The sequence below is a fragment of the Cervus elaphus genome, chromosome 6 (genome assembly GCF_910594005.1).
Source record: "Cervus elaphus chromosome 6, mCerEla1.1, whole genome shotgun sequence".
Classification (NCBI taxonomy): Eukaryota; Metazoa; Chordata; class Mammalia; order Artiodactyla; family Cervidae; genus Cervus; species Cervus elaphus.
Window position 1 is genome coordinate 1,178,511 of NC_057820.1, and position 22,444 is coordinate 1,200,954.

At 56.6% G+C, this 22,444-nt stretch overlaps 1 protein-coding gene and 1 long non-coding RNA gene across 2 annotated transcripts in view; one reads left to right on the forward strand and one right to left on the reverse strand.

Annotated features, from left to right (window-relative positions):
• On the reverse strand, window positions 1–22,216 carry NELFA (negative elongation factor complex member A). The gene is made up of 11 exons (XM_043905976.1): window positions 20,802–22,216; window positions 5,793–5,964; window positions 4,497–4,658; window positions 3,634–3,723; window positions 2,765–2,895; window positions 2,617–2,686; window positions 2,388–2,476; window positions 1,765–1,876; window positions 988–1,268; window positions 816–915; window positions 1–660 (listed from the first exon to the last, which is right to left on the reverse strand). Exons 1-11 carry the CDS (start codon window positions 21,009–21,011, stop codon window positions 476–478), a joined length of 1,602 nt encoding a protein of 533 aa, XP_043761911.1. The 5' UTR covers window positions 21,012–22,216; the 3' UTR covers window positions 1–475.
• The window catches only part of LOC122696251, a 7,800-nt gene continuing 5,592 nt past the window's right edge, over window positions 20,237–22,444 (forward strand). The window contains exon 1 of the long non-coding RNA XR_006341717.1: window positions 20,237–20,602. This is a non-coding gene — a long non-coding RNA (uncharacterized LOC122696251). The remainder of the gene's footprint in view (window positions 20,603–22,444) is intronic.

The following is a 22,444-nucleotide window of genomic DNA, read 5'->3' on the forward strand; positions in this document are numbered from 1 at the left end:
TTTTTCTTTAGAAAAGCTACACTTTAATTAGGTAGTTTTTTTACAATGAAAACAGGTACCCAAGGACTGGTCATAAATGCTCACAACTGTACAAAAGGTAAATACAAAACCTGTGGCTGTGAGCCGGCCCACCCTGGGTCCTGGGCCGGCCCCACCCGGCTCTGAACCACCGCGGCGCCGCCTTTGGTCCCTCAACTGCGCGGGTGGGGCCCATGCTGCCCCGGCAGGGAAGCCCTCCAGGGCAGCGGGATGTAAGAAAAACTAAGAAAAGGTACAAGTCGAACAGGCGGAGCTGTTGCCAAGATTAAGAACTTATAACTTTTTTTTGGCTAAGTTTAACATTCAAAAACAATATTGAATCCAAAAGTGTCTTAAATCACACAAAAAGGACCCATATTAAAATTTAGAAAACAAGTCCAGGACACCCCAGAGAAACCAGGTCTGAAGCGTAAGTGGGCGGGGCCGCCCGGCGGGCCTAGGACGCGTTGGCCATGGGCTTGTACTTCTTGAAGCGCGTCCACTGGCCGGTGGCGTAGTTCATCTCAAAGACGGTGTCCACCAGCATGGTGGTGCTGCCCTGGCCGTCCGACTTGGGCAGGTCCTCCGTATGCTCGCTCAGCTTGATCTGGATCACGTCGCCCTGCTCCTGGCAGGGGTTCTCTGTGGGGGCGGGCGGGGCCGCTGGGTGGGGCCCGGGGCTACAGGGCCGGCCCCCGGACCCGCCCCCCGCGGGACCCGCCCCTGGCCCCCCGCGGGACCCGCGCCCGCCCGCGCCCCCACCCCGGACCCGGACCCACCTAACCCACCTAACCCACCTCGGGAGCCGGCCATGAAGCCCAGGATGAGCGCCTTCTCGGGCCGCGTGACCTTGTTGGCCGTCTTGAACATCTCCTGCGCCGCGAACATCTGCTCCCTCTGCGGGGAGGCCAGTGTGGGCACTGGGTTCCCCCCACCGGGCGCCGCCAGCACCCCAGGCCCCCCACCTACCGTGAGCGACAGGTTCTTCTTGGGCTGCTGCTGGGCGGGGGGCTGCTGGGCCTGGGGGGCCACCATGGCCACCGGAGGCGTCTGGGCGGCAGGGGTGGCGGCTGGGGGCGTGGTGGGCGTCAGGGGCGAGGGGGGTGCGGTGGGCGGGGGCGCCGCGGGGCTGGGCCCGCTGTTGTACAGGGGCGCCCGCTGCTTGAACTGCGCCGGGAGCGCCGGGCTCGGGGCGCCAGGCTCCTCGGGGGGACGGCTGGCCTGCAGGCTGGCATCCCGCGAAGATGGGGCTGCGAGCAGAGCAGAGCGTTGCCTGCTGAGGCCCAAGACCCCTGCTCTGCGTCCAACCCCTGAACGAGAAGTGGACGCACCCTCGTCCACGGCCGGGGAGCCGCCCTGAGGCTCCACACCGCCGGCACCTGGGGGCGAACCCGGGCAAGGCGGGAGCACAGGGCCCTGAGCCCAGCAGACAGGCGTCCAGGATCCGGGGGCACCTAGGCTCTGAGGGGACGGGCCGCCCCAGGCCTCGGGCTCCCCGAGGGGCCGCGCTTCCTGCCGGCATCTGAGCTGGGCCCGGGGCGGATGCCAGGCTGGGCCTCAGGGGCCTGGCCGCCTCTCCTTCCCGCCCACTTCTGAAACCACGGGGCTGGGTGGGCCCTGAGTCAAGGGACCCTGGCCTGGCCCCCTGCCCCCAAAGCAGGCCGCAAGGGGTCGCTGCCTGCCCGGCCCCGGGAGGGTGGAGCCTCGTTCACGTGGTGAGGCTCAAGCGGGCAGCGGGCCGCTCACCTGGCGGCGTCTCGGAGTTGGGGACGTAGGAGGAGGCCGGGACCACACTGGGCGTCGCTGGCAGGTAGCTCGTGGAGGGCAGCGCGGGTTCACTGTTCAGAGACCCGAGTTTCTGGAAGACAGAGGCCATGTTCCTCCCAGAAGAGCCCTGGGCCCTGACCCCTCAGGGCGGGACCCCCAGCCTGGAGCCGCCCGTGGCGGCTGGGCTGGGTGGTCCTGTCTGGTCAGGGACCTCCCCCCAAAGCAGCCGTCTTTGAGGAAAAAATCCAACGATGCTTGTCTTACCACAAATATGTGATAAAGGGAAAACCCAGTCCTTTCAAGATGGTGAGAACACACAGCTCTGCAATGCTCTCCGGAGGAGCCCGGCAGACAAGGGGATGCCCGCCACCCGCCTGTGTGGCCCCCACAGTGGAGGGGCCTCGGTGCAGGGACACTCTCCTGCAAGGCTGCCCGGCCGCCCCGCGGGACCGAGGGGATGCCGAGGAGCCCGTGCCCTGAGCCCGTGTCCACACCAGGCCCCCGTCAGCCCCCACGCTCCCGCATGTGTCCCCGCAGACACGCCCCAATGGCTAACGCTGGGAAAGCAGCACCCGCTCCGCCGCCCAGGCCCGCCCCGCTACCTGCGTGGACACCAGGCCGGCCGCGTAGTCGGGGGTGGCGTTCTCCACGACCGTCTCCTCCTTGGCGGGCTTCTCCACCGCCTCCGTGTCTGCAGGCAGAGCATAGCCTCAGTGCCCTAGGCCGGGGCAACGGGCCCCCAAGGCCACGGCCGCCTCGAGGGGAAGCCAGGCCAGTCTTGGGAGACGAGGTCGCCCGCGGGCACAGTCGGGGAAGCAGCCAAGTACGCACCCAGGGCCCTCCTGCGCCTCTTGGCCTCCCGGCCGGCCCCGACCACATCCAGCTCGGAGATGTCCAGGAGCTGCCAACAGACAGAAGCCCCTCAGCCTCGGAAAAGGTGCACCAGGCCGGCCCAGGGCTACGCGGGGCCTGCACCCACCTTCACGCCCCTCTCCTTCCGCAGGGGCGTCCTGGACGGCGGGATGGGCGTGCGGTTCCCAGCGGGGCTGAAGACGCTGGGGGCGGTGGGGCTCCTGAAGGGTGCCTGCTTCGGGATGCCTTTGAGCGGGGCTGTGAGGGGGCGGCTGTCAGGAGCCTCGGGTGCTGCCTGGCGAGTCCCCACAGCCCCGTCCACGCCCCAAGGGTCCTAGGTCTCCTCGAGGGCAGGGGCGTGCACACCCCAGGCCGGGGCCGCAGCTCCTCCCCTCAGCGGCCCCGTCTCTCACGGGGCCCCTGACACGCGGGGCACGGTGCCTTCCATAGGCCCCCATTCCCGCCACCCGGCCCAGCCCAGCACCCGTGAGCGGACACCAGCGCTTGTGGGTCCTCAGCAGGTCTGCCAGACAGTGGGGAGACCCTGAACCCCCTGTGGAAATCAGGCCCGGCTGGGGCTGGAGAGGAGGTTGCGGCAACTCCATCAGAGGATGGGGCGCGGGGGCAGGGACGTGGCGGAACAGGGGCTCTCGTCCACCTGACGCAAGGCCCAGGCCCCGGGGCGGTGGGGGCTGGGCGCCCTGCAGCTCGGCCACTGCCCTCTCCGACCCCCCACCTGTGGGCCAGCCCCGGGCCAGACCGGGCAGACAGCACCGGAGCTCCAGCCACGACGGAGGCCACGGGGGCCGACGGAGCTCTGCACGGAGAAGCCGGGCCATCCCCGGTGAGTGCGAGGACCCAGGCAGGAGGGGGCGGCCCACCACGCCCGCCGTGACGCGCGTCCCCCTCCAAGCCATGCCTCCTCGGCGGGGCAGAGGAGCCCCTCAGTCCGCACAGCCGAGCCTTCCCCGACCCTCGCCCCGGTGGCAGCCTTACTCGTGGTGTCCATCTTGCGGAGCAGCCCCCGGCCTTTGGCGTGGAAGGGCACGCCTGCGCTCCTCTTGAGCTGCTGGGCTGTCTCGGTGGCTGGAAGACAAGGGCCGTGTCAGCGCTCTGGGGGGCTGTGGGCTCACAAGGCGGAGCGGCGAGGCCTCGAGGAGGAGAGCCTGGGGCTCCTCCCTGGCAGGGGAGCGTCAGCACGGTGGGGGGGGTCCCGAGGCCCCAGCTCCACGAGGCCACAGACCAGCGTGGACCCCGGACACTGTCCAGGGGAGCCAGGGTGGCGGTGCTCTATCTGATTCTTTGAAAACAGGCCACTTACACAGCTATCAACACCAACACCAGAACCACTTAAAACAGAAGTCTGCTATCGGTCAAAGGAATCGATATCCTAGCCTCTTTCCCAACAAGCACCTTCTAGGTACATTTTATAGCTGCTACTTAAGGAAACATTTAAGAAAATGACCAAACATCTTTATAGTCAAATTCAGGCCATTTGCAACTCCAGAACAGCCAGGGGACTATCTTGTCACCTGTGTGACTCAGCTGGTTCAGATAGTTTTTGGAACAAAGATTATAAATGCCTTCACCTGAAAACTTGCAAGTTTCTACAGGAGATTTTTAGAACCTACAGTTTAGCACAGCAATCAATGAATTTCTAATAAAACAAAAAATTATGTAGAACACTGTCTTTAAAAGATAAATAGGTACCATAAAACCTGAAGGAAACCTCAGAATAAAAACCACTGACATGGAACAGAAAGACAGCTTGCCAGCAGCCAGGCTCCCCAAGCCTGCAGGACCTCCCAGGCCCGGCCGGGCAGGGCGCCCCCACCCCGGGCGGAGGCCGCGGCACTCACACTTCTGGAGGAGCTCGGCCCTCAGCGTGGCGCTCTTCGGCTTCCTTTTCAGCTGAAAGTGCTTCACCGGGGGGGTGAGCGGGCCGGCGAGCGTCGTCAGGGCATTCTTGTTCAGGTACCGGCACTCCAGCGGGAGCATCGCGGACGCCTCGCACTCGCTCACTGCTCGGAGAGCCAGCGCGTCAGAAGGCACACCCCGCACTCAGACCCCACTTCCACAGCCAGTGTGGAAGCGCAGTTTCCTATCTGTGTTCGTGGAGCTTCTGCTCTGATCTCAAAACAGAGAAGAAGCATCCGCTGACCGCACGCCTGCCGTCACCCAGCAGTCAGAGCCACCGACCTGGGCCCAAGGGCGCCGGAATCCCCAAGGAGCAGCCTGAAGGCCGGAGCCCCCAGCCCAGCACAGCCGGCAGCCTCACGGCTGTCTGGACAGTGCTCCGTGCACGCCCAGGGCCAGCAGGACGAGGGTGCCCGCAGCGGTCCCGGTCTCCCCCCCACCCACCCCGTCGGGGGCGCTCCTGTCCCGCTGGACCCTGGTCCCCCGGAACGGCACCCAGGCCCGCGTCCCGGCCTGCGTGTAAGCTGGGGGCGAGAGCTCAGGAGCAAGGAAAGCAGGCGGCCCCACACTCCCGGCCCCGGGGGAGCACTCTGAATCTCCCCAGGGCTGCAGACAGAGTGGGCCCCTCCCCCGCAAGAGCACGCCGGGGAGGACCTGGACCTGCCGGGACCCTGGACGAGCTAGTCCCTGGGACACAGACAGCCGGTGTCCGCCCTGGTGCTCTAGGGCGACCATGGGTCGGTGGGCCGAGCGCAAGTCTGAAGAGCGGGAGCGGCCACCTCAGGGTTGAGAGCAGGCACAGGCAGCCACCCCGGACAGCCAGGCCGCCGGCCCTGCAGCAGCGCTGGGGGACAGGCCCGCCTTTCACGAGCTGCGGTGCCAGTTCTCAAAACTAGAGGGGTTCGGGGAGGAACAGGCCTTCCCATCTTTTCATGTTCTTCTGTCCGTTTGCAAGTAGTTCCTAAGTGGTTTGGAGTTCTTTTCTGGACAGACGCGCTGCGGGTATTTTCAGCACGCACAGGAGTGGCCAGCCCGTGCCAGGCAGCACCCAGGCTCCGGGGAACGGCCCGCGTGGGCCAGGCCGGCCCGCCGGGAACTGAGGGGGGGTGTGCAAGGTGAGCACAGGTCGCCGTGGTGCCCGGGACAGGGCGGGGACCCGACTCAGGACACGACAGTCACTTCAGGAGCGCTCTCAGGGCAGGCCCCCGCCTGCCCTGCAGACCGCACACCCGACCTACCCTTCTCTCTGAGCTCTCCTAAGATATCTTGGACGTTAGGGTTCTGCTCCTCCAAATCCAGGTTAAGGGACCCGGTGTCGGGGAAGGACTTGAGGATGTCGGCCACCATGAGCACCCAGGGGTCCGAGTCCAGGGTGGCGAGCTGTATGATCTCCGTGAGCGCGCCCTTCATCTGCCAGAGAGCACAGAAGAGCGTCCTGGGCCACCCTGTCCTTCCCCTGCGTGGGCCTACGGGCGGGTGCTGAGCTGGGCCTCTGAGCGCCTCACCTTCTCACACGCGGGCCCGCGTCAGGCCTGCGGAGCTCCCGCAGGCACCAAGGGGCCCAGCCTCGAGGGGCCCTCCCCGAGCCCCAAGGTCACTCCGCTGCCCCGGATCCCCGGCTCGGAGACCCCCATCAAGAGCCCCCACGGCCTCCCAGTGCACGGCAGACAAAACGGGAGCCTGCAGACGGGGCGTCGGGTGTGGAGCTGGCCAGGGCGGGCAGTGGACAGCGGGCCTGGCGGGCAGAGCCAGCGGGCAGGGAGCGGGCAGGGAACAGGCAGAGGCTGCCACGAGGACCTGAGCCCCTTGCCACGTCTGGGCTTCTGGGACGGAGCAGCACCCAGGGAGGCCGCCCTCCCGAGGCCCTGGTGACAGGGGCCTGGGCCTGGGCTGCGGCCACTTCTGCCAAGGCCTCAGCCACCTCCCCAGACCGCCAGCGGCTGAGTGTCTGTGCTCCCTAAGGCTGGAGGCCCAGACTTGGCGAGAGCCGCACCGCCTCCCGGCCCCGCCCCGCAGACCGAACCCCCCAGCACAGCCCTCGGGAATCAGGGAGCCCTCCTGCCTGGGCCCAGCGCCCTTCCTGCACGCCTGGCTGCCCACCAACGTCCGGGGCTCAGAGCGCAAGGCCCAGCCTTGGTGCCCAACACTGGGTCCCTCCCGCTGGCTGCGTGCAGGGTCGAGGGCCAGCTGACCCAGCTCTGCAAGGCTGTACCCCGAAATATCTGGAAACGTGTTCTCGCTACGTGTGACTAAACAGTAAAAGTTCCTTTTATTAATTTAACGCTTGTTCTGGGGGCTATCACGGCATCTAATACCCTCCACCTTTGATTTAGCTGAGCTCCACTGTTTCCTCCATTAAAAACAAAAGGTATGAAACGAAAAAGTTTTATCTGTCACTTACTACAATGAGTTAGAGGGTAAGAACATGTCGACGACAAACTAAATTTACATAAAATGCAGAACAAGAACACCCCAACTCACACCCCGTCTCCCCAGGGGCTCCACAGGCAGGCTGTGCCCTGGGTACCGTCAGGACCGTGAAACCCAGGCAGGCAGATGGCAGGGCGGCCCGCCCCGCGCCTGGGCCCAGAGTCAGAAAGCAGGGGGCCGGGGCAGTGGGCCGGGCAGCGTCAGGAGGACCACCTGGCCGGTCCTCAAGGAGACCAACACAGGGTTCCCGGGAGGCCTCCCACAAGGCTTCCACGCTCTCACCGCAGAGGGCCGGGTTCAGCCCCTGCCCGGGGAACCAAGATGCCAGAGACCACCAGGCACAAGCAGAATTACAGAAACAGACACGAGGAGAGCAGCAGGAGGGCCGGCACTCCACTCCGCGCACAGACCCAGAAACCGGGAAGGCCCGCTCACCACACTCGTAGGCGAACGGCTACATTCATGACACCCCCAGAGCAGCAGCGACGCCAAGGCCATCATCTAATGAAAGCTTCATCCACACAAGGGAACACTGGTCGGGCAACAGAAGGACACAGGTGGTAACACGGGTGAGCCATGAAAGCTCTAGGAAGCAGCCAGCCCTGAGCACACACGCCGCGTGGTTCTGCGCGGGTCAGACACCAGGACAGGTTGCCCAGCAGGTGCAGGAGGTGGACGGCGGTCCCAGGGCTGGAGCTGGGACAGGGACAGACTTCCAGTGAGCTCGCGGTCGCCTCCTCTAGGTGACACAAGTGTTCTGGTCTCAGAGAGCGTTGTGAGGTACCCAAACCACTGATGCACTTTAAGAGTGAATCTGACCTGAGTATCTCAGTCTGAAAAACTGTATGCGCAAAGAACAGGGGGCCGCAGGGGAGCCAAAGCCCGCAGCTGTCCCCAAAGCTGGCGGTAGACCTGGGCGCCTGCCTGGAGGCGGTGTGTCCCCGCCCTGGCTGGGCGTCGCGTGCCCAGGTGTCCGTTCTGGGCGACAGAGCTGGGCTCTCTGGAGGGAAGCCGGCAGGGGCAGGGACGGTCCTTGGCCCGGCCCCCCGACACGGAGACCCTGGAAGAGCCGCGCTGGGAAGCGCCTGCTTCAGTCCAGCGGAGTCACAGTCAGGGAGGAACCAGCAGGCAGAGGAGCAGCCACAGTCAAACAAAGAGCAAAGGGCAGAAACACCAACAGCCACGAGACATGCCTCCACCGAGCACGTGATGTCTCTGACCACTTACAGCGCCAAGAATTTTTTACACTCTACAAAATAAGGAGATAAAGCAGAGAAATGAGTTTAGACACAGCAAGACAACAGGAGGTAATAAAAGCAATAAAAAGACCATACCAAGAAATAGACTTAAGGCATCATGCAATCTCTAAGAACGCACTCCAATGACCAGGAGCCTCCCGCAAGCTTGAATGGATGACAGAGATGAAGGGCATGGTGCTCCCAGTATGTAAACATGGATGCTGTCCTTCAGTAACCCCTAAGTCCGGGGGACCCCACTCAAGCTGCAGAAATATTTCCTTCACAAAACTACAATCTGATTCTAACTTCCTATGAGAAAAGCAATAAAAGTAAGAAGTTGTAAAAGAAGATAACACAAGAAAGATCAATTCCACCAGATATCACAATTATAAATGCCAGATGAGATTAAACACATCCTTTACCTCTCGCTTTATTCCCAGATAAACTTCAAATGGATTGAAGTTCAATTTGAGAAATGAGACCTAAATGCCCTGGAAGGACCGCAGAAGTCTTTCTTTTGTGTGACTGGTGAGAGCAAGTCCTCTGGAGTTACGATTCTCAGCTGAGGAGCCATAAAAGACAAGAGCTTGAAGTTTACCACTTAAGTATTTTTTCTATGAAAAACTACACAAAAAAATCCAAATCCCATAAATGAAATCAAGAGAAATGTCACACTGGGTAAAAAAATAAAAATTTGTAACTCCTATCACAGGCAATTAAACACACACAGGCACACATGAATGTTATATCGTATAGATGTCTCTATTATACATAGAGAACAAAGAGACTGATTCTACATGTCAATTTTTTAAAGTTTACCATCAGAAAAATGATTTAAGACCCTTAAAAATGCAAGGGATACTTGGCCTCATTCAACATAAAAGAAGTGCAAAACAAACGCAGAAGGAGACAGTTCCCCCGTGAGGGATGGCGGGGTGGAGCAGTGGGCTGCTGTGGGCCCCGGGATGACAGGCAGGATGGTGAGGGGCTGGCCACACAGGCCCGCATCCAAGGTGCATCCAACCCCTGAGGGCCCCGTGAGGGGGGGCCCGCTGCGGGCCCCAGGAGAATGGGCAGGACAGTGAAGAGCTGGCGGCACAGGCCCGCGTCTAGCCTGCGTCCAGCCCCTGAGGGCCATGGCCCGAGCCGGCCTGGCCGCCCCCAGGATGGCAGGAGCAGCAGCTCCGCGCTCACCCGGGGCCTCAGCAGGTGGGGCCGTGGCAAGCAGGAGCCAGAGTGCTTCCCACGGAGGAGGGGGCCACACACGGGTCGGAACCGAGGCTGGAACCCACGCCCTCGGCAGGGAGGGTGCGGCTCCTCCTCAGTAGACCAGCAAGGAACTCCCCCTGCCAAGTTCACCTCAGTGATGCTCATCAGTTTATGACGAATGCACTTCCTGCCTGAGCAACTGGCACATCTAAGAACTTATCCTCTGGATTAAAGAACAAAAGGTAAGACTGGATACTAGAAAATTCCTAGAGGCAGAACACTCTTTGACATAAAACACAGCAATATATTTTTGGATTCATCTCCCAGAGATGGATGGAAACAAAAACAAAAATAAACCAATGGGACCTAGTTAAAAGTTTTTACTCAGCAAAGGAAACAACAGACAACCCACAAAATGGGAGAAAATATTTGAAAATGATGCAACTGACAAAGGATTAATCTCCAAAATGTACAAACAGCTCATATGGCTCAATAAAAAATTTAAAAAACTGGCAGAAGAAAGATCAAAGTAGACACTTCTCCAAAGACATCAGTTCAGTCCAGTTGCTCAGTCCTGTCCAGCTCTGTGACCCTGTGGACTGCAGCACGCCAGGCCTCCCTACAGATGGCCAAAAGGACACATGGAAAAATGCTCAACACTGCTAAATATTAGGGAAATGCAAACCAAAACTACACTGAGGTATCACCTCACACTGGTCAGAATGGCCATCAAAGAGTTTATCAACAGCTAAGTGCTGGAGAGGGTGTGGAGCAAAGGGACCCTCCTACACTGCTGGTGGGGTGGGCATTGGTGCGGCCACTGTGGGGAACCGTGAGGAGGGTCCTTAAAAACCAGAAATGGAGCTGCCGCGTGGCCCTGCAATCCCACTCCTGGGCGTAAATCCAGAGAGAACTGTAACACACGCACCTTTATGCTCACAGCCGCCAGGGCATGGACGCCACCTGAATGTGCATCGACAGAGGAGTGGATAAACAAGATGTGGTGTACACACACAACGGAATACAGAAACCGCGTCATGTGCAACAACATGGGTGAACCTAGACATCATACCAGGTGACCTGAGTGCGTCAGACAGGGAAAGAGAAGTACATGATGTCACTTATGTGTGGAATCTAAAACAAATTATACAAGTGAACTTACACACAAAACAGAAAGACATAGAACACAAATTTAGGCTTGGCAAAGGGGGAGGAATAAATCAGGAGTCTGGGATTAAAATATACACACTATTATACATAAAATAGATAACCAACAAGAATCTACCATATAACACAGGAAACTATACTCAATAGTTTGTTAATAATGTATAAAGGAAAAGAATCTAAAAAAGAAGATGCGTTGTGTGTGAATATCTACGCTACACGTCTGACACTGACAACATCACTGTGCAGCAGCTATATTTAACAAAAATAAAAACTACAACAGCAAAGGATGCGCCCTCTAGTTACCTCGCACACCTGAGAATTCGCAGCAGCAGACAGCAAACGACTGCACGCCCACCCAGGCGGACGGACGGGGGACAGAGCGATAAAGAAGGTCCTGGGCAGGAGAGAACGAGGCTGCAGCGCGGAACAGGCGCCAGGACGCCACGAGACAGCCCCACCACGAACGCGTGTCTCCGCTGCTCACCCGCCCCGCAGGCACCGGCCCCTTCCTCAGGCCCGGCTGCCTGGGGCACTGGGCATACAGCAGGACAGGGCACCGGGTCTCAGAGGCAGCCCCGGGCAAGCACTGCATACACAGAGATGTCAGCTGTGTCCACAAAAGCTACTGCTACGGGCTGACCGGGCCCCCAAAAAGCTCTGGAGTCCTGACAGACCTCAGAATCCAACCCCACTCGCAGACAGGCCACGTTACAATGAGCTCATTGGATCAGGCACTAGCGTCCTTATGAAAGGGCCGTCTGGACAGACAGACACACGCAGAGGCAGGGCAGCGTGCAGCCTCCACGGGGAGCCAGGCTCGGGTCGGGGGCGAGGCCTTCCCCGGCCAGAGCTCAGGAGGGGCCCTCAGAGCTGCGACACCGCATGCCACTGCGGGTCCGAGGGCAACCCGAGCAGAACAGCCTGGCTACAGGAGGCGGCTGGGCAGAAAGGGAGAAAAAAAAAAGAAGGGGGTTAAAGACCCAAAAGCCCACTGTTACAAACTGCACGGTCCAACGCTGACAGCCTAGTCTTCCGGAGACAGGTGAGCAGGCCGGGCCGTCCTGAGCGGCTCAGCGTCCTTTCAAAGGAGCCCCGCTCACGGCCACGCGGGTGAGGAGGGCCCTCCAGGGAAACCGAGCAGCCCGCCCAGAAGGATGGCTCATCGAGGCGTCCCATCATCCAGGACGCGGACTGTGTAAATCAGCAAGCTTAAGGTGTCCTATTCCAGCAGCCCAGGCCTTCAGATGAAACTGTCACAGCGGGAGGCCTGCCGTCAGCCACGCTCTCCCAGTGACCAGCCTTGACTGTGGCTCCGGCGGGGACAGGGTTCCGGCCCCGAGGGCCGACTGGCACGGGCTGCCCTGAATACACAGACCCACGCAGCCCCACAGACCCAGGAGAAAAGAGGGGTCAGCTTCATGCAGGCGCCCGGCGGGGACCCACGGCCCAGACAGACGCGCTGGGGCATCTCGCGGGACTGTGGACGCAGCGTGGAGAGAAACGAAAGCAGCACGCCTGACGACTCTCGAACGGAACTTCAGAAGCATAAACCACGAGCCCCAAAATGCGTTACCGGGTACCTAAGTGACGAGCAGACGGAAAATTTTAGCAGGCGGTAGCAAGATGGCAGACGCAATCTGTAATGTTCAAACCCAGCAGCGTTTAACATGGAAATGCACAAAGAGCCCCTGCAGATCCACAACAGGACAGCAGAAACACACGGAGGCAGGACACGGGCCGGCATTACTAAGACGCAACAAGCAAAGGGGACACCTGAGAAGGCAGCACACGCGGCCAGAGGCCCCGGGCGGAGCAGAGAGCAGCAAAGGAACCCACGGCAGCGCTGCCCACCAGCAGCCTTCCAGGAGCAGGCACGTGATCACAGCTGGGGCGAGGGTGGGGGGGTCACTGCGAGCCGAGCGTGCGCCTCGCTGCCCCGGCGGCAAACTCACCTCACCCCACGTCGGGCACAGACTGCAGCCAGGCGTGCACGCTAAGTAAGGAGCCCCCAGTCGCGGCCTGTTGCCATCTGGGCTGGAGGGGGACGCACAGCGGCAACAGTGGGCCAGGGGTCACTTGTTTTCCCGCCGAGGGCCGGACAGGGACGCGTGAGGCCTTCCGGTCACACAGGCTCTGTCGTCTTTTTTAACCAACCCCTTTAATAAGTTCAAAACAGCCTCTGTTTAAAGACTGCACAGAAAACAAGTCACAGGCCTCAGCTTGTCAACCCCTGGGTTAGAGGAGCAGCAACATGGATGAATATTAAAAATATGTTTTCTGCAAAAAAGCTGATAGAGCTATAGAAGACAATATAATTTAAATCAATTAAAAATATATGCCACCTCCCTTCAGTTTGAACACTCTACCAGACATGCTCAACATCGTTAGGGACAACAGAAACTGAATCTGAAATCTACTCACGAACTTCACGCTCCAAGCGGGACAGTGAAATGAATGAGAGAAATGCCTCAGAAAGCAGCCTGGCAGTTTCCCACCATTGAACCCAGCCGTCCTCCCGGGCGCTGCCTCTACAGAGTCGGCCACAGTCCACACAGGAAACGTGTCCCCTCAGGACGATACCCGTCAGCAGGAAGTTATGGGCTGCTCACACACACACCACACGCACGTGGATCTGAAATGCTGCTGCCGGATGAAAGCCAGGTCAAAACCAAGCACCACTGATACAGCAGTCCAGGGAGCGCCAGCTCGCTATGGGGACAGAGGTGGGTGAGCGGCTCCTTCGGCGCGGGGTCGGGGGACGACGGGAGGGGGGCTGACGACGGAGAGGCAGGAGGAGCCCCCACCTTCACGGAGTGGTTTCACAGGTGAGCATGTGTCAAAGTGCACACTCAACCACGTTTATGCCCGCTGCACTTAGAGTGGAAAAAAGTCCCTAAGAACAACACACATGTTGAAAGACATAATTTCAGGAAGCCCAATAGGCTTTGCAGGATCAATTTTAAAAATGTCCGCACAGGAAGAACAGGGAAAGCTGCTGCCTAGGGGAAGCGGGAGTAGGAATGGGGGTGAGAGAGAAGTGAAACTGATGAGAATATGGAGGGAATCAGAAAGTAAAGCTAAAAGAATTTTTTTAACTTATTTATTTTTGGCAGTAAATCAGCTCAACAATAGGAGAAGGAAGACATGGGTAAGTCAGAGGCTGCCCAGATCCCCAGAGAGGAAGACCCCGTCAGAAAACACCGAAGCGGCCACAGAGGACACAGAGGCAGCCCCACAGCCGACTGCGGCCGCAGAGCAGGGACAGGACTGGGCGACAGGCGGGTCAGCGGGGGAAAGACGAGCGCAATTTCAGAAGCCCAACGGACTCTGGAGGATTCCTTTGACAAAATGTCTTCACCAAAACATGTCCTGGCCACAGCCAGAGCTGGTGCGCGTGTGGGCAGAACAGTCTCTCCTTCACTGGGCGTCTGGCCTGGCTTCCCGGGTGACGAACCAGCTGACCCTGTCAGGGATTACAGGGATCCCATGGAAGTCTCGCAAGCGGGATAACTTTATGATTTAAAGTGTTATCTCAGTCATCCCTAAAACTCTTCCTCAAACGTCCTACGGTGGCAATGACAAGGTCTCAGACAAGAGCCATCCCTGGTTTTATTAGCAGCAGCATCTCGTTTCCTCAAAGTCCTTTCAGATATAGCTAAAACATCATGAAGTCTGCATTTATGCGTTTTGACTCTTGGCAGCTGACCAGCACTGCCTCCTGATGTCATTCTGACTTCCTGAGCCAATTTCAAAATGCTTAGAAGAAGGGGCCCTAAATCACTTCTGTACCCCCCTCAATGAATAAACTTACAATACTGGGTCATCAAACTACTTTTTCTACCTCCCTGGGATTGTTAAGAACTGTTGTTTACTTAGCTTTAAAGAGAAATAGATACATCACAAAACACATGGACTGATTTGAAGATTTCATTAAGAAACACAAGCTGGAGCAGAAGCCACGTATAATGTTTACGCTCACACGGCTGGGCTAAGGGGTCCAAAGCTGTTCTGGGTGTGTCCGAGCGTGCACCTGCATCAGATCAACCCCGGAATTGCAAGGAGTGAGGTGGACCGCCCTCCCCAGCGTGGCTGCCCCTCATTCAATCAGCTGAAAACCTGAACAGAACAGACAGGCTAGTAAGATCAAACTCCTTCAGCCTGACTACTGAGCTGAGACTGATCTTTCCCAACCCTGGGACTTAGATGAGATACTGGCCCTTCTCCGGCCTGCTGGTTTTTCAGACTGGTCTCAAACTTGCTGGCTGCAGATCCTGGGCCTTTTCAGGAGGCTGTCATAAGCCAATTCCTTTTAATAAAGCCAGGACCTCTTTCTCTCTCCCCCTCTATATGGCATATATAGGTACACATAAGGCTTCCCTGATGGATCCATGGTAAAGAATCTGCCTGCAATGCAGGAGATGCAGGAGACTCAGGGTTCAGTCTCTGGGTCGGGAAGATCCTGGATGAGGGCATGGCACCCCACTCCAGGATTCTCGCCTGGAGAACCCCATGGACAGAGGAGCCTGGTGGGCTCCAGTCCACGGGGTCGCAGAGTCAGACACGGCTGGGCACGAGCACCAAGGGTGCATGAGGCTCACACGGGCATCCGGGTGGTTCTGTTTCTCTGGGGAACCCTGACCCAGTGTGGAACGCGTGTTGTTCTTGTTCACTGGCTCAGCCGTGTCTGACTCTTGGCAAACTCAAGGATCGCAGCACACCAGGCCTCCCTGTCCCTCACCATGTCCCAGAGTTTGCTCGAACCCATGTCCACTGAGTCGGTGATGCCATCCAACCATCTCATCTCTGCCGCCCCCCTCTTCCTTTTGCTTTCAGTCTTTCCTAGTATCAGTCTCTTCCAATGAGTTGGCTCTTCACTTCAGGTGGCCTAAGTATTGGAGCTTCAGCATCAATCTTTCCAATGAACACCCAGGACTGATCTCCTTTAGGATGGACTGGTTGGATCTCCTTGCAGTCCAAGGGACTCTCAAGAGTCTTGTCCAACACCACAGTTCAAAAGCATCAGTTATTTGGTACTCAGCCTTCTTTATAGTCCAACTCTCACATCCATACATGACCACTGGAAAAACCATAGCCTTGACTAGATGGACCTTTGTTAGCAAAGTGATGTCTTTTCTTTTTAATACACTGTCTAGGTTTGTTATAGTTTTCCTTCCAAGGAACAAGTGTCTTTTAATTTCATGACGTAATCACAGTCCACAGTGATTTTGGAGCCCAAGAAAGTAAAATCTATCACTGTTTCCAATGTTTCCCCATTTACCTGTCATGAAGTGAGGGGATCAGATGCCATGATCTTAGCTTTTTGAATGCTGAGTTTTAAGCCAGCTTTTTCATTTTCCTCTTCCACCTTTATCAAGAGGCTCTTCAGTGTCTCTTCCCTTTCTGCCATTAGGGTGGAGCACACACAGCCCAGCTATCTGGTGTCCCTTTATTTATGGTCCTACATAAAAAACGCAGAACGCTATCCCCTAAGGTATCAGATCCTTACATAATTAAAGAAAAGGAACTAAGATAGCTAAATAGATTAAGATGTTTTGGAATAAAAAGTTTAACATTAAATCTATAAATAAAAATGTCTTTCAGAAAAGTAAATTATCCAGAAAGGCCTAGTTCTTTCAATCTAGCTAAGTAAAGTTTTCATTATAATTTCTTGTAATGATAGGCAAATCCAAGAATAAACTATAGAAGAATCAACCAAAGAAAGCTGGTCTACTTATATCAAAGCTAGACCAAAAACAACCAGACAAAACATGACCAGCTACAGAGATTTTTACATAAAGATCTGTGATTCAACTCACAAGGCAACAGTTACAATTCTGAACTTGCACACACCTGACGACATAGCTTCACAGTGTAGAAAGCAAAAGTCGATAAAACTATAAAACCAGACAAACGCACAATCATAACTCAGATAAGTATACGCCTCTCATTAACTGATATAGATGATTAAACAGATTTGACCTACTGAATATATACTGGGCAATGGATCGCAAAACTAGATGAAAAAAATGCTTCTCAAACTCACTCGCAATGCTTATAAAAACTGACCATTTATTTTTGCCATTAAGCAAATCTTACATTTCAAATGACTGAAATAATACAGACTATGTTCTCTGACAAGCACTTATCCCAGCTAGAAATCACTAGTAAAAACATAAGTAAAACCTCACTCCCTCTAATGTACGAAAATTAAAAAACATTCTAAATTACAAAGAGGTCAGTGAGGAAATCAGCATAGAAATTACAAAATATTGCCCCTTGGTAATGATAACACCATCAACATTTGTAGGACACAGCTAAAGACATAAGAGGAAAAAACCTGACTTAATAGAATATTTTAGAAAAGGAAAACGGCTGGAAAATGAGGTCAATATCCCCCTTAAGAGATCAGAAAAGGAACAACATACATACCAAATAAAGGAAGAAAATAATTAAAGTAGGAGAATTATTGACCATGGGCTCCTCTGGGGGTCAAGTGGTTAAGAATCCACCTTGCAACGCAGCGGACAGCAGCTTGATTCCTGGTCCCGGCAGATCCCTCACACTGAGGGGTGACTGAGCCCGCGGCCACAAGAGAAGCCCCTGCAGTGAGCGCCCACGCGTCGCACCGGAGAGGAGCCTCCTCTCCACGCAGCCAGAAAAAGCCCGAGCACAGCAAGAAGACCCACCACAGACAAGAAGTAAAATGAGTAAACAAATCTTAAAGTTAAGGAAAAAAGATTAGCGAACAGAAAATGAACAGATAACAGAAAAATGAACAAAGTCAAAAGGTGATACTTGGAAAAGCCTTATGAGACTGGCAAACAGCTGATGAGATCAATCAAGGGGGAAAAGTGGGGGGAAGGAAACAACAGTACACATGCTCCTAACATTAAAAAAGATAAAAGAAGGCTATCATCTACTTTATGCTAATAAAGTCGCAGTTTTAATGCAAACTGCCAAACCACTAGAAAATATACAGTGTCCAAAAAATTTAAGAAGAACATAAAACCAAACATCAGTACTCAAACATCTTCCCACAGGGAAAATCCAGTCCCCTAGCTGGCTTATTACAAAGTTCTACCAAACATTTAGGAAGAAATAATTCCACTATTAAACAAAATTTCCAAAAGAGAGGAAAACAGAAGATGTATTACCACCGCATTTATAAAGAAATTCAATACCAATATCTAACGAAGACAGCCTGGGGAAGTAAAACTAGCGGTTAATCTCACCCATGAACACAGATACAAAATTCCTACACACTGCATGTGCGCTCGGTTGTATCTGATCCTTAGCGACCCCGTGGACTGTAGCCCACCAGGCTCCTCTGCCCACGGGATTCTCCAGACAAGAATACTGGAGTGGGTGGCCATTTCCTTCTCCAGGGGATCTTCCTGACCCAGGGATCGAACCCACATCTCTAGTGTCTCCTGTACTGGCAGGCGGATTCTTCACACTGCACCACCTGGGAAGCCCATTGGGATGGCACAGTCCTACACATAAAATGACCAAGTTAGGTTTACCTCAGGGAAGCTAGGTTGGTTAGCAATTAACGCTACTTTGTAAATGTGGCAACCAATATGTCAATAGACATTAAAAACATCTGATAAGTTCCATATTCACTCATATTTACCCCCACCACAACTGCTAACAAAACTGGGTTCACCTCTTGGTTGGCACCGAGCCAGAAGACACAAGCAGGCTGAACGGTGGGAGGAGGGAGTGAGGAGGAAGCGACCCGAAGCGACCTTGCCTGCGTATTCACCAAAGGGTTTTTGGTGGTTGCCAGTCCAACCTTTAGTTGACTGAATCCCAGGGGTCAAGATCATCACTCCATCCTCTACCTGGGTGGGGGTCTGAGTTCTTGCAGAACTCCAAGACAGGTATCAGATTGTTGTGCATGTCCCCTGAGGAAGAACTAGGACTCTGTTTTATGGAAACTACATTTTCTTGACTGCAGAGACATCACTTTGCTGACAAAGGTCCGTACAGTCAAGGCTACGGTTTTTCCAGTGGTCATGTATGGATGTGAGAGTTGGACCATAAAAAAAGCTGAGTAACAAAGAATTGATGCTTTTGAACTGTGGCGCTGGAGCAGACTCTTGAGAGTCCCTTGGACTACAAGGAGATCCAACCAGTCCATCCTAAAGGAAATCAGTCCTGAATATTCTTTGGAAGGACTGATGCTGAAGCCCCAATACTTTGGCCACCTGATGTGAAGACATGACTCATTGGAAAAGACCCTGATGCTGGGAAGGATTGAAGGCGGGAGGAGAAGAGGACGACAGAGGATTAGACGGTTGGATGGCATAACTGACTCAATGGTCATGAGTTTGAGCAAGCTCTGGGAGACAGTGAGGGACAGGGAAGGCTGGCGTGTTGCAGTCTATGGGGTCGCAAAAAGTTGGACACAACTGAGTGACTGAACAACAACAGTCTCTTGACTACTTTTCCTCTGCTCCTGCCTTCTCTCACTTCCCTTAAGATCATTAATTACTGAGAACCTGCTCAAGGGCAAACTTTGTGGCCAGGCTTAGATGGCAAAATGGCCTAGGCCCAAAATGGCTTTTTCTTAAAGTTTGGCCATGAACTCAGGACAAGTATGGTTAATAAATAGGTTGGGGCAGGAGGCAAACTTCCACCCACCCTAGGCCAGGTTCCTGGAGGGCTTTGCACCAGAGAAATGCTTTGCAGAAATGAAAGGCAAAACCAGACATCAGGGAGCTTCCCCCCCCACCCCCACCCCACAAGCATATCCTAAGAGGAGTACACCTGCCTAGTTACAGCTAAGAGCTTCTGGGATCCAAAGACTTCACGAAGAAAGCTAAGCCGGGACACAACTGGAAGACATTTGTAACATACATAACTGAAAAAGAAGTCTGCTATTCAAAATTTATTTTTTAGGAAAACTCCTACAAAGTGGGAACTCCCTGTGGGTCCAGTGGTCAGGACTCCACGCTCCACACTTCCACTACAGGGGGAACGGGAACTAAGATGCTACCAGCTACCTGGGACACCAATACATAAATTGTAACTTTTAAAAGCTCCTACAAGACAATGGAAAAAAGAAACCCCAATGAGGAAAACAACTTTGGGACAGACAATTCACAAAAACGAACAGTGACCAAACACGGGAGAAGGTGCTCCACCACACGCATGCGCACGGAATACGATCCAGCAGTGAAAACTAAACCACAGCGGGGGCGCCTGCCGGACGCATTTGTCAAAGGTGTTACCGGAAGCACACAGACACACCCGCACCCCTCACCCAAAACACACGACACCGTGAGCCCAGCTCAAACCAGGGCAAACCCAACGGACGGCTGGAAAAGGCACCTACAACTAACATGTCGCAAAGCGGGGCAGAGAAGCGGTCCCCTCCCAAGGGGGCGGGCGGAGGGGAAGGGGGCTCCGGACACAGCTTTCTTCTGCTCCTTAAGCAGCGTGAGGAGGACAGGCGGGTTGCCGTGTGGCTCGGTAAACTGATCAATGTGCACTCCTGTGCACGTTAGATGCTGAAGCTCCGATACTTTGGCCACCTAATGCGAAGAACTGACTCACTGGAAAAGACCCTGAGGCTGGGAAAGATTGAAGGCGGGGGGAGAAGAGGACGACAGAGGATGAGATGGCCGGATGGCATCACCGACTCAGTGGACATGAGTTTGGGTAAACTCCGGGAGTTGGTGATGGACAGGGAGGCCTGGCGTGCGGTCCGTGGGGTCCGCAAAGAGTCGGACACTACTGAGCGACTGAACTGAACTGGACACGTTAGACGTCCTGTACACGACGGGACAGGAAACCACCAGAGCGGGAGAGGCGCTGCGACGGGAGCTGGAGGGCGTGTAAACGAGGATGGTGCCTCAACGTTTTGAAAAACTCCTTATTTTGCGCAAAAAGTGACACCGTTTAATGTACCGTTAAGGAGGAAAAAGGGAAAGAGGACAGACCCACTGAGGAGAACGAAGCGAAATACGCGAGCGTGTGGCAAGAACCCGGAGCGCCAGGTGACCCAACCGGGCGGAGACCCCAAAAGCTGAGGGGAGTGAGGCCGGCGCCCCGAGCCCCTCAAGCGCGGGGAGGGCCAGGGAGGGGGCGCGGCCGGGGGGCAGAGTGTCCGAGGGGCGCGAGCGGAGGGGAGAGGCGGCGGCGCGCGAGGGGGCCGCGAGGGCCGGGGTCTCGCGTCCGCACCGCCGCCCGCCTCACCTCGTCCACCGTGCGGCGCGGGAGGTGCAGCGTCCCGAGCAGCAGCTTCAGCTTCACGGCCGACGAGAGGCCGTGGAAGCAGAGGCGGATGTTGTCGATGACCGCGGCCGTGAGTAGGGACGCGATGCTAGGCGGCGCCCACAGCTCGTCCGTGGCCCCCAGCTTGTTGTGAAGCCACAGGCCCGTGTCGCTCTCCCGCATGGACGCCATCTTGGGGGGGAAAAAGCCGGGCGCCGCCGAGCCGGCATCTTATGAGGACACCTACGCGCCCGCGGCGAGGACCCCCCCAATATGGCGGCGCCCGCCCGGCGCGCCGCGGTGACGTTCCGGCGGGGCGGGGCTTCGGCGAGGCGCTTCGTGGCTGCGCGAGGTCCTCTCGCCGGCGGCCGTAAGGTAATATGGCGGCGCCTGCGGCCTGGCCTCCCGGGCCTCGGAAGATGACGTGTGGGGGCGTGGGCGCGGCGGGCGAGTCCAGGGTGTGGGTGGTCGGCGGGCGTGGCGGCGCTGACCGACCCTGTTCCCGCGGGACGGGCGCCCGAGGGCGGCCGCGATCCGGGTCCCGCGGCCCCCGGAGGGAAGCTGAGTTAGTCGGAAGTCTTCGCCAAGCTGGGGCGTCTGGGGTCCAGCCCGCGCCCCCCGCCGCGGGCCTTGAGCTGCCCCCGCTGCTGGGGACACGGGGGGAGCTTGTCCCGCCCGAGCCTTCGCCCTGGCGGCCCCGGGGAAGGGGGCGCGCGCGCTGCGGACGGAGAGCTGGCGCGGGGCCCTGCACGCCGCACGGCCGGCCTCCGGGCTCCTGCCGTCTCAGGGAGCCCCCCCCACCCCCGGGGGCCCGAGCGTAGGTGCCCTTCTAGGCGGTGGGAGTCCCATCTGAAAGAGAGTCGGCCCTGCTTGGTGGGTGGTGAGGGGGGCGGTTCTTAGCGCCCTTAAGGCTCCAGCCAGCCTCGGGCCGAACCTCGGGCTATGCGCCCTTAGGCTCCAGCCCACGGCCCGGGGAGGGAGGGCGCTGCTGTCGGGGAGGGCTCTTCACCGCGCAGACTTGCCTTCCGTCTGCCCCGCCCGGCCGGAAAGAGGGCCTGTGGCCCAAGCGCCCCGACTCTGCCCTCTGGGCCACAGGCTCCAGCCTTGCCCCTTCACCCAGACCCCTGGTGGGAGAGGGTCAGGGAGCCCGGGCTATGGAGAGGTCAGCGGGCCCACCACATCCTTCCTATCAGGGCCCGCTGACCTCTGGGTCGCCTGCATTGCGGGCGGACTGCCGCTGAGTCACCAGATGTTCCACCTACCTAGTCTCTGTTACAAAACTTCCTGTATATCCTGGCTCCCCCCTTACCTCTTGAGAGCTGTCTCAGGGTTAGCTGAGATGCTGTGTCCTGGACTTAAGTCTTTGGTTTTGTCTACCAAATAAAACGTAACTTTCAAGTTGTACTTTTTGTTTTTTTCAGTCCACACCAGCATCTTAACTTATTTTAGCTGTTTCAAGTTACCAAAAATATGGAGAAACCATTTAAAGTAGACAGTCCTAAAACATAATTATTTGTGTGTGTGTGAAAGTCACTTGGTTGTGTCCAACTCTTTGCAACCTCATGGACGATACAGTCCATGGAATTCTCCAGGCCAGAATACTGGAGTGGGTAGCCTTTCCCTTC

Excerpts from the sequence above, each read along its gene's own strand:
- NELFA (XM_043905976.1), bottom strand. The coding sequence starts at position 21,011 with ATGGCGTCCATGCGGGAGAGCGACACGGGCCTGTGGCTTCACAACAAG. Across the intron at positions 2,687-2,764 it reads GGAAGGAGAGGGGCGTGAAG|CTCCTGGACATCTCCGAGCT; the intron begins GTGGGTGCAGGC and ends GTCTGTTGGCAG. Across the intron at positions 916-987 it reads AGAAGAACCTGTCGCTCACG|AGGGAGCAGATGTTCGCGGC; the intron begins GTAGGTGGGGGG and ends GCCTCCCCGCAG.